Source organism: Trichoderma evansii, assembly GCF_050947405.1.
Source record: "Trichoderma evansii strain SZMC 28006 chromosome Unknown GGI43scaffold_6, whole genome shotgun sequence".
Classification (NCBI taxonomy): domain Eukaryota; kingdom Fungi; phylum Ascomycota; class Sordariomycetes; order Hypocreales; family Hypocreaceae; genus Trichoderma; species Trichoderma evansii.
This window is the reverse complement of record NW_028145200.1, coordinates 705,548-718,746: the sequence shown is the minus strand read 5'-3', so window position 1 is coordinate 718,746 and position 13,199 is coordinate 705,548. Positions and strand designations below refer to the sequence as shown.

At 48.1% G+C, this 13,199-nt stretch overlaps 3 protein-coding genes across 3 annotated transcripts; 1 reads left to right on the top strand and 2 right to left on the bottom strand.

Annotated features, from left to right (window-relative positions):
* Positions 1 to 237: 237 nt before the first annotated feature.
* Positions 238 to 2,547, top strand: GGI43DRAFT_331997 (glycosyltransferase family 31 protein). The gene has a single exon (XM_083201984.1). It carries the CDS (start codon positions 741 to 743, stop codon positions 2,286 to 2,288), a length of 1,548 nt encoding a protein of 515 aa, XP_083062116.1. The 5' UTR covers positions 238 to 740; the 3' UTR covers positions 2,289 to 2,547.
* A 666-nt stretch (positions 2,548 to 3,213) lies between these two features.
* Positions 3,214 to 5,932, bottom strand: GGI43DRAFT_433170 (uncharacterized protein). The gene is made up of 2 exons (XM_083209697.1): positions 4,152 to 5,932; positions 3,214 to 4,097 (listed from the first exon to the last, which is right to left on the bottom strand). Exons 1-2 carry the CDS (start codon positions 5,865 to 5,867, stop codon positions 3,342 to 3,344), a joined length of 2,472 nt encoding a protein of 823 aa, XP_083062115.1. The 5' UTR covers positions 5,868 to 5,932; the 3' UTR covers positions 3,214 to 3,341.
* An 867-nt stretch (positions 5,933 to 6,799) lies between these two features.
* On the bottom strand, positions 6,800 to 8,732 carry GGI43DRAFT_401136 (PQ loop repeat-domain-containing protein). Its single transcript, XM_083205532.1, has 4 exons — positions 8,406 to 8,732; positions 8,326 to 8,348; positions 8,121 to 8,263; positions 6,800 to 8,064 (listed from the first exon to the last, which is right to left on the bottom strand). The coding sequence occupies exons 1-4, from the start codon at positions 8,462 to 8,464 to the stop codon at positions 7,192 to 7,194; spliced, it is 1,098 nt and encodes a 365-aa protein (XP_083062114.1). The 5' UTR covers positions 8,465 to 8,732; the 3' UTR covers positions 6,800 to 7,191.
* Between the last annotated feature and the right edge of the window lie 4,467 nt (positions 8,733 to 13,199).

The following is a 13,199-nucleotide window of genomic DNA, read 5'->3' as shown; positions in this document are numbered from 1 at the left end:
AGCTTAAATCAGAGAACCGTCTGTATTCCCCCTTTATAGGTAACTCGCCAGCGAGATATATAATCACATGACTAAACAATAATCAAGATGTCTCTGCAAAAGAAAGAGAATAGAGAGTCTCTGCGTCCAGCGCCGTTGTGGCCGTGGATCGCAAGTAAGTCGGCAGCGGCAAACTTCTGACGCCGGCGCCATTTGGTGTCAATTCGACTTAGTCAGGGGGGGCTTAGCAGGCCTGGGTCGGCAGTTACCTGAATTGGCAATCTGCTTAGGAGCATCCTAGGGGCTATCCATGAGGCTGACAGGTATTGGCTCTCTTGCGCTCGAGTATCAAGTCGTGTCCCATCGCATTCTGCTTGGCGCGATGGGAGTCATGCACGCCAAAGGGGGCTGTTTTTGCCTCGTATTGTAGCAAACAATGACTGCGTGGAGACGCTCAAATTAGCATCTTGTTAGCCTGCTGGTGCGACTATGACGGAGCTTGCTCAGCCGAAGCCCTTTTGCGCACATGCGAGATTCCCGAGTACTTATACAGAGTAGTTTATGTGTACTAACAGCAAATTGGACGATCCGGGCCGGGCCTGTAACCCCGAAAAGAGATCGACAAACGCCTTGAATTCCCCTTTCCTGCCACTGGCTTTTTATCTTTTACTCTCTTCTTTATTTTCAACCTTCTTTCCACCGCTCGTGCCGCAACTTTTTCTCAATTGAGTTGTGCGGCTGGTGGCGGCGAGCGTGACACAATGTTGGTAACATACAAGAATAACCGGTTGATACCGGCTCTCATCATTGCCGCATGTTTTTTTCTGTTTTACTGCCTCATTGACCCCTCGTTGGAGAACTATGGACACACTCCATACGCTGCTAAACAAAAGGGCATCGTAGTTGAGGAAGTGGAGCTTGCTGATGGCGAGCGGAGGGTGGTCGACCTGGGCACAAAGGCAGAAAAGGTAGAGGCACCAAAGGTAGAGACACCTGCTGCTGAAAAGGTGGAATATGTTGCCCCAACCAGCAGCAACAAGGGCCCTGCCAAAGACAAGCCGGCTGCAAAGGCCATTTCATACAATGGTCTCTCAACGGATGACGTCCTGCTGATTGTCAAGACTGGCGGCACAACCGTGTGGAAGCGCATGCTGGTGCACCTCACCACTACGCTCGATCATGACCGCATTCCCCTGGACAGCACAGTCATCTATTCTGATATCCCCGAGCGGATTGGCCCCTTCAACATTATTGACGTCTTGGCAAACATGTCTTCCACTGCCAAAGCTCAGCCTGATTTTGACGTCTACCGCCAGCAGCCCGAGTACATGGCCAACAACTACTATGTCGAAGCTGCAGGAGTCAATGGCGATGAATGGGGCCCCGTTGGAGGCTGGATCATTGACAAGTACAAGTTTATTCCGCTCATCCAGCATGCCGGTGACAACTGGCCAAAGGCCAAGTGGTACATTTACATGGAAGACGATGCATACCTCTTCTTGCCGGGTGTTTTGGGCTATCTCGCCAAGTTTGACTGGAAGGAGCCTCACTATCTGGGCAGCTATGCGGCCAAATCAGACGTCATCTTTGCCCATGGCGGAGCAGGCTTTGCGCTATCCAGGGGAGCATGGGAGCAGTCCTTTGGAAAGCAGGGCAATGAGAATGGAGGACTGACGGAGGAGTATTACCAGTACACGGCTGACCACTGCTGCGGCGACCAGGTGCTCGCTCACGCACTGCGCAAGCATGGCGTCAAATTTGGCGAGAACGGCGGCGATGGCAAGTTCACCTTTGGATTCAACCCCGTCGTCCACTGGGGCTTTGCTTTTGCCAGCGCCAACTGGTGCAGCCCGCTGCTGTCGTGGCACAAGGTGCACAACCGCGATATCGCCCGGTACTATGAGGTGGAGCAGCGCTGGGACTGGAGCAAGGGACCGCTCCTGCATCGCGATTTCTTCAACGAGATGATCCTCCCCAACATCAAGGAGCACGCTGAGTGGTGGGACAACTATTCCGGCGTCTTCGAGGTCGCTTCCGGTAACCGACAGTGGGCTGCAAAGCCAGGGGCCGACAACGGCAAATACGACGCGGCGCTCTGGGACAAGGCGTGGGAGTCGGTCGAGGCATGTGAGGCAGCTTGCCAGGGCTGGACAAAGTGCATGCAGTGGAACTTTGTGGAAGATTTGTGCAAGATGGACGACAAGATTTACATGGGACAGGGCTATGCGCCTGGCATGTCGCAGAGAAAGACATCCCTGAAGCACACGAGTGGATGGATGTATAAGCGGTTGGAGGATTGGAAGTGCTAAGAGCGTCGTTGGACATTTTTCTTGAAGATATGACGGTTTCTTGCTTGTTATATTTGATTTGCTGATTTTGGGATGGCTCATGGTATTGACCTCGTTAATGAAGTGCTTAAAGCTGGGCGCATAGGCGTTGGATGGGGAATTAGTTGGTGGACTTCCTTGCATGGATAGATTAACGTTAGATATATGATATGCTGGGTTAGGCCATGACGAGAATCTGGAATAGAAAATTTGCTTGAGATTGAATGAAAATGAGGTTGCCTGTGAGAATAACTTGGTATATCCTGTGCTTGATGCTCACCTCGTGATTCTAGCGGTTTGATGCCAACGCCGAATGAATTTTACGCTTTCTATTGCTGTGGTTAATGACATCATATAATAAAACGGCATAACCGGCAATAGTAGTGTAAAGACTTTGACTCTATTTTTAGTTCATGTTGATAGGAGAACGCTTGAACCTTCATTTTCATCACTTCGGGGAAATTCCGACTTTTGCTGACAAAAGAAAGGAGTGTTCGGCATCTGCAATTTCTCCTTTGAACACCTCGGCCCAAGCTCTCTCGAAATACGGTGTTTTATTCTTTACCCGGAGCATAGGCGTAAGAACGCAAGAAATACGAAGTCTTGGATATATCCTGGTCATAGTTGACAGGGGTTTGGACGCGGGCTGTCTCCTTTCAAAAGGACCGCATCATCGTATTCAACTGAATATCCCCGGAAACTGATTCACCGCGGGTATTAACTATTGTAGAAGAATACACAAGAATAATTGAAGTAAGCAATGTGAAGTAGTTGAAAGGAATTTGGTAACTTACCTAGCCTAAGTTTGTAGTAAACATACAATTCACATTGACTTATTCCTAGCTGTCAAGTTGGCCAAATGGGAGGAATAAAAGCCCCGGAGAAGATTAATGAATGGTAAATTATCCCAGATCCGTGAATTAATCCCTAGATGCCCAACTTCAATGGCCGATCTATTTTTAGATCTTCAACGCACATGGTCCAAGTCGCCCAGTCTAGCTTACAGATGCACCATAACAACTCCCTTCTGCCGCTTCACCAATCCACTTGTCCACCCGTATTCGCCGCCATACTTGGATCTCCCCACGCTGGCACCACCGAGGGAGGCTGATACTCTTGCCGCGATGGATTCACAAACGCCGCTTGCCCGTCATGCTCGGAACACCAGCTACCCGGCATTTTGGACTGTTCCTCTGATGAAGCTGTCGTCACCACAACGGGGGCAACATTGTTATCAATCATAGCAGGAGTTGGATCCTTTTCTACTGCTGGAGGACTTGACTGCCCTTGATTTTGGTTACCGTCGTTGCCGCTGTTATCGTTCGTTTGCTGTTGATTGTTTACCGAACTATCGCCCCAGGTACCGCCAGTATTTGCATTATCGCCAGTGTTCCAAGCATTTTGAGTATTCTGGTCATTCCCAGACCCATTCCATGCTCCATTATTACCGCCTCCCCATTGATCGCCACCCGTGTTGTTCCACTGGTTATCATTGCTTGTTGCATTCCATGCGTCTCCTCCACCGCTACCGCCCCCAGTACCCCATTGATCACCACCTCCTGTGTTGTTGTTCGTATCAACGGGAGCAGCATCACCCCATGTAGCGCCGCCTTGATTACTACTATTTGCCCACGCTCCAACGCTTCTACGAGAAGCGGTATCCCAATTAGGGGCATCATCCTTACCATTCTTTGAATTTCCAGAATTTGATGGCGGCTTTCCATTGGAAGGTGATCGGTTGCTACCCATGTTGCTAAACGCCGACACTCTTTTCGTGTAGTATGGATTCGGCTTCACAAAGTTAGTATTTTCCAGACGAGCGTGGCAAAGCGGATTTATTCATACTTTTGTTACCTCTGGCATGACATTGTTGTCTGGCTCTTGTGATTTACTTTTGCCTCTTTTGCCATCCGGAGTACCATTCATGTCAAGTGCACCTCTACCTTGCTTGTTGAATTGTTGTTCATACCAAGGCGGCGGCATCAAGCCCCCGTAGTAGTTGTAGGGTGGGTATCCGGGAGGCGGTACCATGGCGTTCCAGCCTGGCATCGGCATACCTTGAGTAATCGGCACATGCTCATATCCATGAATAGGTAACTGTTGCTGCTGTGGTGGTAGTGGCGGCGGCCCAAGCGGCATTACATTGTTGTAACTAGAGTAATACGGATTCTGCATTTGATGTGACATGTCGGGGTGATGTGGTTGCCCGGATGTACCTTCTCGGTTTGCAAACATATGCCGTCCATTTTGTCCATACACTGAGCCGTGATATACGCGAACTACGTTGTGGAGAGCATCGTAGTATGCATTCGGCAAAGGATCATCTTGCGTTTCGACAACACGCTCCGTATGCATCATCTCAGCGCGGATAGGAGCAATAAGATTAGGCGGGCGAGCGTGTGAATAAGGATGGCCGTCTGCGTACTTTGTCGCATAAGGTAGCGAAGTAGCCTCAGCTGTAGGCTTTTTTGAGTCGTCGGCTTCCTTATCCTTGCCTTTGTTCGCTTCGGATTTAGCTGTCTCTTCTTTTTCCTTCTCTGCATCTTTTTTGGCTTCTTCAGTTTTAGTCTCTCCTTCATTTTTGGAAGAATCTACCTTCTTCCCCCCTTTTTCATTCTTATTCTTTTTCCTCTCTTGAGTTTTTTTGGGCACATCTTCCTCTTTTGCTGATTCTGAAGTCTCACCTTCAGTATCAGAAACTTCGACCTTCTTTTTTCCTTTCTTGTTTTCTTTTGCCTTTTTCGGTGGCGGAGGTTTCTCGTCGGCTGATGATTCCGCTTCAGATGCTGACGTCTCGGATTCTGGCTCGGTCTCAGGTTCTGCCTTTTTCGCGGATACGGTCTTCTCATTCTTTTTGCACTTTTTCTTTTCACAGACAGGCTCTTGCTTGCGCTTCGTCCTCTCTGTGGTACATTCCTTGCATTTACATGTAGGGTGAGGGTCAGAGTCTGCTTCACTATCTGAACTCTGAGCTGGCTTCTCTATTTTCCTGCTTTTGGGATATTTTTTTGACCTTGACGCTTTGACTGCCTTGGAAGATTCGTCAGAGGAAGTGTCTCCAGCTGAAGACGTATCGGCAGCAGAGCTCTCATTTGAAGAACTAGCGTCTGGAGTCACTTCTCCCGATGAAGCAGAGGTAGATGTAACATCTCCACCAGAGTCTGACGTTGTCTCTTCTTCTTCACAGAAAGTCACCAAAGTCTTCTTTTTCATGGCGGATTTCTTCGGCATTACAGCTGCAGATGAAGCAGGTTCTTTCTCAAATCGAACTTTCTTCACCACTTCCGTTACCTCGGATTCAGATCCAGGGTCTGGCGCTGCAGGCTCTGGCACTGCAGCCGGCGTTTCCTTGCCTTGGTTAAGCCGTTCATATCGAGGGTATGTGATTGTGAGGGTATCTTCACCAGATTCATCATCTGTCGTTACATGGAGCTTGATGAGGTCGCGCTTCTTTGGTCTCGGTTTGGGCTTTGACGCTTTGGGAGGAGGTCCAAGAGCGGATTGAATACTCGTGCCAACCATCCACTCGCAGAGGAGAGAAGGGCCCGCCTTCTTAGGCATACTGGCGATTCCAGTAGCAATGAATTATGGGTTCAAAATAACTGTAAACTAGATGCCGATGTTATGGAGCGCAGATTAAGCAGAGTGAAATCAGAGACCAGCACGAGTGCGTGGTTGTCGAAGATCATATAACTTGGAAAAACTCCTAGAGATGTAGAGCACAATAAACTCCAATTGAGACACCCGGTGATAGTCAGCTGTTTATTGAGATGAGAAATTAGAGAGAGTGTGTGATGAGGAGAAGAGGGCAGAGGTATAGAAAAGCACGAGTGCCAAACTTTGGGTGGCAGATGTCCAAAATCTCATGTCAGCTGCGTCCGTCTGACCGCCCACCGGATATCGATACTGGCTGTAATGCCTTTGCTTTCTCTCTTATTTCTATTCTCATTCCTTCTCTTTTTTATCTTTTCTTCTGCCCTTCTTTTAATTTCTTGGAAGAAAAATTCCATCTTCCTATTCGTTATCTCCCCTCATTTGCCCCATCAGTCGACCATAGTTCTCGCATGTAAATGAGTCTTTTCATATCACAGAGGTGCACATACGTACTTGCACTATTTCAATATTTGGTGCTATTAGGTACTATTAGCTGCATCTGTTGATCTACAGGGGATTTTGTTCGCTGCCTCGCTGCCAGACAGTGTCACCGATCATTTCATAGATTAGACGGCGATGCTGAGTAGTGCTCAGTAATGAGCTTCAGGTGAGTCCTGATGTATGGGAAACGGTTACAGCTGGTGAGGATGCACAGCGAAGAGCAAACGAAAAAGAAAAAAACTCATCGCGCATCTCTCGTATTGCCAGTGCATCGCGCGCTCAAAATCTCACTAATATTCGCTCTTAAGCTATTATAATAAATAGATGTCGATTGCAAGTGTGTAGCAGGGACGTCATATGCTTTTAAAGCTAGATTACGGGTATAGTTATCTTATATATTTTATATAATTGATCTTTTGATTTCGCGTAACTGGTATTCACTCTTTTTGCCTTCTCTGAGATTTAGTTATTTCATTAAATTTTTTAAGCTACTAAAAGCTCGCTAGTAATATGAAGCCATCGCATTTTGTACAAACCCCCGTCCATTATGTTGTCCTGTTGACCTGCTTGATCGCTATGTTGCCATAGCCCATATCTTGCCTAAAAATGTTTCCATACATCAATCTGTCTGTATCCAGCAAAATTCTAAAAATAAAAGAAAAAGGAAAATGAGTTAAAAAAAAAAGTTATACCAGAGACTATTACAGCAATGAAAGATGACATTGATCCGTTCCCCCCTTCTCCAAAAGGAAGCGACTCCGATACCGAGTGTCAAGGTTTGGGACGTTTCTTAATCACCCCGGTCAAGCAGCGGTCTTTGATCGTAATGCTCATCAATAGCACTGTTGTCATCGCCGCTACGGTTCTCGTCGTCCGAAACGTCCTCTTCTACCCTATACAAAAAGTACTGGATAAAAACACCAAAGTCTAATAGGAGCGTCATAGCGCTGCCAGCGAGCCAGCTTAGATTCACGAGAATGTAACGGCCATAGAGCCGCCTTGCTTCATCTGGAGTGCAAGCTTCTTCGCCACAACGTGGTGCATATACGACAATAGACAAGACATAGGTGGCGTTTCCTAGACAAGCAAACAGGAAGAAGAGCATGCTAAGGCCTTCTGTTGTCTTGCGTCTCCAGTTAAGAATAAGTTGCGGCAGTCGAGAAGCAATGTATAAAGCGGCGCAAAAGTATCCAAACACTTGACCCAAAGTGTTGAACTCCAGATTATCACTGCTATCAGCAGGAGACTTTTTATCGCCAGTGGCCCTCTCGCCCAAGAACCATCCAGCAACGCCAGCCGCGCACACCATGAGGATCACAATCGAGTTCCAAATCGTAGTTTGTAGGGCAGTTGGTGGCGGTTGCGGGGTCGTTGGTGGCTCGGGAATATGCGGTACTGCTGGCGAGAAGCCAGACCAATCTGATCCGCGCCGACCACGGCGGTCATGGTGGCTGTGGTGGCCATGTTCCTCTACTCTCGCAATCAGAGCAGTATACTCGTCCACATTGGCCGAAGTGGTCGCCAAAGTAGAAGCGTTACCGTTACCATTTGTCTTGGGCGGGGATGGAGGGGTCGGCTCATCGCGCCACGTAAATCCACGGTAGTAAAAGAGTTGGCCCAGCAGCACAATGTCGGCAATTGTGTAGTATATCGCCAGAATGATCTAGAGACGGATAAGTTAGCTTCCTGTAGAGGTCACGCGAGCAGATGGGAGCGTACCATAGTGGGAAGAACTCCCTGTAGGACCGCTCCGAGAATGTTGAAGACATCTCCCAAGAGCCAGATGATGATGAATTGAATCGAAAGAGCGTCGGCGCTGCTTCGCTGGAAGTTTTGTATGATTTGCGGAGAGAATACGACAACTGGAAAAGAGTCAGTCAATGTTCCCTTGAAGAGGCCGTTGCACAACGGCGATGTCACTAACCCCAGCAGGCAATGGATATGGACCTGGATGGGAAGACAAAGTCAGCAATTGAATTGGTATTATGCAACATTGAAGCTCACCCGCAAATGCCAGAGATGGCTTCAACGTCTAGGTTGAAAGTCTGCGTTGGAGGAGCCATGGCTGCTGAAGTTGGAGGTGGGCTCTGCTGCAGCTTTCCACGCCAGAGTCAATGACGACGATGCCGCGCGATGTCCGCGGCGTGAATGGAAAATCAAGGTCGGGACGGTGTTTTGCGGTGTCCAGAGTTTGCAATTGGGAGGTCCCTTAGACGCGCCAATGATTTCTTCTCTGAGGCAAGGGATGCGGAGAGGAGATGATCATCCTTGAATCAAGCAGCGATTTCTTCCTCCGTCATGGCATTGCCGCAGGCAAAAACTTGGTTTGACCTTGTCTCACAATTGCAGCTAGAAGGAAATTTCCCAATGTAGTTGCTGCCGGCACGTGCCCATAAAAAGCTTGAACCTTTTTGGAGTCCCCACAAGCCAATCATTGCATGAATATTGCTTGCTTAATACGACTGTACCTTGTCTATAACAAAAGGGACTGAAAATTATCGAGAATTTGCATTAGCGGCGGTTTGAGCATGGCAATATCTGGTGTTTGCATTCGCCAATTTTTGTATGAATACTCAATGCAAGCAAAGCAAAAGCAAATCAAGTTGCTGCAGCCAATCTTCTACAGCTGTACGAGTAGCTTCAAGTTGAGCTACACGCTACTAATTTTAAGTGGGAACACTGCAGCTGCAGCTACCAGGCTTATATTACCTTAGTCGTAAAGTAGCAGCCAAACAGTTGAATAGTGTCATGCATAATGCATCGCTGAGAGCTTCACCCATCTCAGACATCCCAGAATATACACCATATCTACACAACTCTGCCGTAGAGGGTTTGCACTTTGCTCTAGAGGACGTTAAATATGCCTTTGAAGATGAGATGACGTCAGTCGGACAGTCTTCGACTAAGCTCAAATTAAATATCTATACCGTTTACTGATGAATGAGGTTTGATACGAATTGTATCACAGCCGCAGCCGCCACCAACCTTTATTAAATAGGCACCTAGACATGAAGTATTGGCTACTTCTTCAGGGCAATACTACCATAATTTATTGGAAAATTAATTGAAGAATAAAAATTGCAGGAATTACCGTCGATATACATAGCGGAGACCTTACTGCTATTAAAGAGAAGCTTTTGCATTCGTTAATTGCAGAATAATCTATGCATACCTGTTAAAGGAGTGACCTCAAAAAGATTGTAGCATTTTGAAGATGATAGTTTCTCAAAGGCAGCCTGAGAGATTGGTTGGAAGCTCGGCCTCTGCTGAGAAATTGAGAGACGTTAGCTATATATGCATCCAATAACGGCGAAAAATATAACGAGTCCAGCTCGCCACACAGCAAAGTAGCCGGATGCCCAGACACTGTGTCTGGAATGTCTCTCGGTTAAGCAATAATAGTTTAATCGGGATGGGTCTGATATCCATAGCAAGCCGCCACTAAGGAAGGATCTGGAGCCATTGACGCGGGAAGTTTAAGATGCTCTACTGCGTCGAATCCCATCGTTTGATCATTGGTAGAACCCCAACAAGGTCTTTACAAAAACTTCCAAGCAAGTGGCTTCATTGACGAAGTCTATTTCACAAAATGGGTCGCTCCAATTTTACGAAATTGGCTCGGCATCCACTCGATACAGCAAGATTTAGCTCTAAACCTAAGGGAAAAGGAGGCTATGACCCAATAAGAATAGGGAATTGTTATTCAACGCCCCAATTTCGTTATCCAGCATCTACTGCCTCTACTATGTTTAAGTGTTATATACTTCTTAAATGCATATATTCGCTCATGATTTGGCAATGCGAAGCGCGTATTAGATCAGACTAATAATGCATTCATGTCTATTGGTGTCTAGTTCGGTGAAGTTAAAGAAGCAAAGAATGGATTTGCCGTCAGCATATACAGGTAGTTATAGTAAGGAAGGTGGGCCTCGCGGGCCGTACGGAAAAATATCGTTGAATATAAAAGGTAACTTTAATGAGACGTTACTTCGCCGTTGAATATTGCTACCTTGATGAGGAAAAAAAATGGTTATGGTGCCTGTCTCTGTATTTGGTGTATACCTAGTATACAGCCAATTCAAATTTAACTTTGCGTAACCGGTGTCTAAAATGAAAAAGAAAAAAAAAAAGTCACAGCAATATCTTGTATGCTAAAAATAAAGCGGTACTAGAAGCCACATTGTGTACAAGTTCAGAGTACTTCATATGCAATCTTTTAGCAACGAAGCGATTACTCAAAACTACATGTATGATCATCAATAGTTTACATTTGACACACCAGCCTCCATGCGACGGACGGGATGTATAACAAATAACCGACTACATCTACTGAATTGCAAATTGTTGTTCTTGTCAGACTGCGTTCTCTAGTAAATGTGGCGTTTTATCCCTGTGGCTACTCATGTCATGTGTGATAGGATGTGATTCACTGGAAGGAGCGGGAGAAAAAGACTTACCAACATGATAAATGACGAAGGCATTTTCATGGGCGAGAACCATGGCTTTGACAGCATGCTTCAAGTTAAGCATCTCAGTCCATACACCAGCATCGAGTCTTGAACATTTTACACCCGCCTCATCCTCTCCCTTTTCTCTCATCTTCATCATCTTTGTCGTCGTCATCAAAGTGCTCGTTCTCAACTCATCAACCACCGTCAGCTTGGGGGCCGCATGAACAAGGGTCTCACCCGCCCACTTGGGTCGAATGCTTCTCCGTCAAGTGATTCGTTGCTCTCATCAGATGACTGCAGGGAGGTTCACGGCGTCTCTCAAGGCGCTTGGGACGGTGAGCAGTGCGGTGAGGCATGAGAGGCATGAGCGAGTACATCCGAGTACCTCCGAGCATACGTGCAAGCAGGCATGCTGTGCCTGGGTGTTCCGTACCAGCCGGTATTCCTTGCATCTTGCAGCCCTCTCTTACCGTGGGCAGCGTATAAACTGCTAAGGTGAGGTATAGAGTACTTTAGGCATGATGCGAGGCTTATCAGCCCCAGCAGGTGATACTTGGGCGGTGCGGGAGGCGTTCCATATGCCCCGCCCGTTGAGAAAGGTCGACGCGGCCAGAGGGTGGGAGGCAGCTTGATTTAGCTGTTGTTGGCTGGTGTTTTGTTTTAGTAACAGGTACTGGGTACAAAGCATGCTTGTCGAGCTTATCGCAAGCTCTGCTCTGAAATGGCCAGCTTGGGGTGGAGAGCAGGCACTGCGGAACAGCAGCTCCTGCTCCCCGTCGGCCGTAGTTTGGCTGATACTACCTTGGAGTTCATCCCAGAGGCCACCGTTAAATCGCTTGAAGTACAGAGTACTCGCAGCTCGTACTCGGCAACTGCAAGCACTTTGCGTCTATCAGCCGAGCTAAGAGATACGTACCTATTCAGCGCAAAGACAGGTAACAAACAGGTTAACGGCACTCTAAAGTGAACTCCTGTATCATGCGCCGAATGCCTTGTCAACATGGTTTCGCTCATCCGTCCAATCTCCAGCGTTTCCCGGCACCCATGTGCAGCGCAAGCCCAGGCCAGAAAAGCGCCGGCGCTTCTCCCATTTGCTGCGCCTGCGTGCCAGGCCGCGCGTGATGATTGGCCACCACCACTAGTCCTAGGTACCACTAGGGAACAGGTGCTAAGTGCTTGAGTGCCTGCAGCACACCTGGAAAATCCAAGCCAGGCTCCTGCGCTGGCATGTATCAGGTACCTGCGTTCTCCTCTCTTTTTGGTGCTATTGCCTCCCGGGTTTCAGCCTCAGGCCGCAATCCTCAACTAAGAGTATTTCAGTCATGCCCCCTCGCGCCTGCCTTCACGTGTCCCCGTGATCCGACTAGCAACTCAGTCTCTCTTTCCAACGTAGACAGAACGAGAGCAGGAAAAATTGCGCCTTGTAAGAATAAGGATTTTTGTTACTTGAGGCTGTCGGCTACGGGCGTCGCGACACTCTCCTTCTTCATACCGTTTTTTTCTCAACTTTTTTATGCCCTCTGATGCGGTTTTATGAAGTTGTCACCTTGACTTAGACCGTCGCTCTAACGCTATCATCACGAGATTTTCACGTGAGGAGCGACCAAACAGAGCAGAGCCACATATTCATCACGTCACGGTACCTGGTAAGTTCTATATGATTTTCTATATGCAATCCACGTCTGTTTGTCACGATGGCTTCAAGAGCGAATGTCAGCGATGTTTTGGGCGCGCGGTGTACTGGCAACACGAGAGGCGCGCGATGAGTTGTTTTCTTTTTCATTTTGCTCTTCGCCGTGCATCCTCACCAGCTGCAGCATCACCGCCCGTTTCCCGCACGTCAGGACGCATCTGAAGCTCATCAATGTGCACTACGCACATTCGCATCGACTCTATCACGCCCCATTGCGCTCTGGATTTTGCCTTTTGCTTTGATTGAGCTGAATCACCGTCGCCGTCGTCGCCTTCGCGTCTGCCTGCACCTGCACCTGCACCTCCACAGGTTATGAAGAGTGAGGCATCGTCGCTGCGACTGCAATGATGCGCCCGTTCACTACGCCCTGAGCTCAAGTGAGCCGCGATGAATGAGATGCGCGGCCGTCAGCAAACGGCTCGCTGCCTTTGGATCGCTTCCGGTGTCTCAGCGCACACGGCAGGAGCTGCATTAGCATCGTGCAAGTCGGTCTCGGTTCAGTGTTTGAGCGAATGCGCGCCTGCTGCTGCTCGACTTCGTCCGTGGCCAGGCTTTGCACCCCCCGAATCTGAACCCCCCTTGCTCATCTCGATCTCAGCCTTGCATTACATCTGCCACCATTGTTGTCCAGTGATATGAGTTTCCGTGCTGGGC

Bases quoted from the DNA above. Each gene is read 5' to 3' on its own strand.
- GGI43DRAFT_331997 (XM_083201984.1), top strand. From the start codon at position 741: ATGTTGGTAACATACAAGAATAACCGGTTGATACCGGCTCTCATCATT.
- GGI43DRAFT_433170 (XM_083209697.1), bottom strand. From the start codon at position 5,867: ATGCCTAAGAAGGCGGGCCCTTCTCTCCTCTGCGAGTGGATGGTTGGC. The intron at 4,098-4,151 runs GTATGAATAAAT...AACTTTGTGAAG, and splicing joins TCATGCCAGAGGTAACAAAA to CCGAATCCATACTACACGAA.
- GGI43DRAFT_401136 (XM_083205532.1), bottom strand. From the start codon at position 8,464: ATGGCTCCTCCAACGCAGACTTTCAACCTAGACGTTGAAGCCATCTCT. The intron at 8,349-8,405 runs GTGAGCTTCAAT...CTTCCCATCCAG, and splicing joins GCCATCTCTGGCATTTGCGG to GTCCATATCCATTGCCTGCT. The intron at 8,264-8,325 runs GTTAGTGACATC...ACTCTTTTCCAG, and splicing joins CATATCCATTGCCTGCTGGG to TTGTCGTATTCTCTCCGCAA.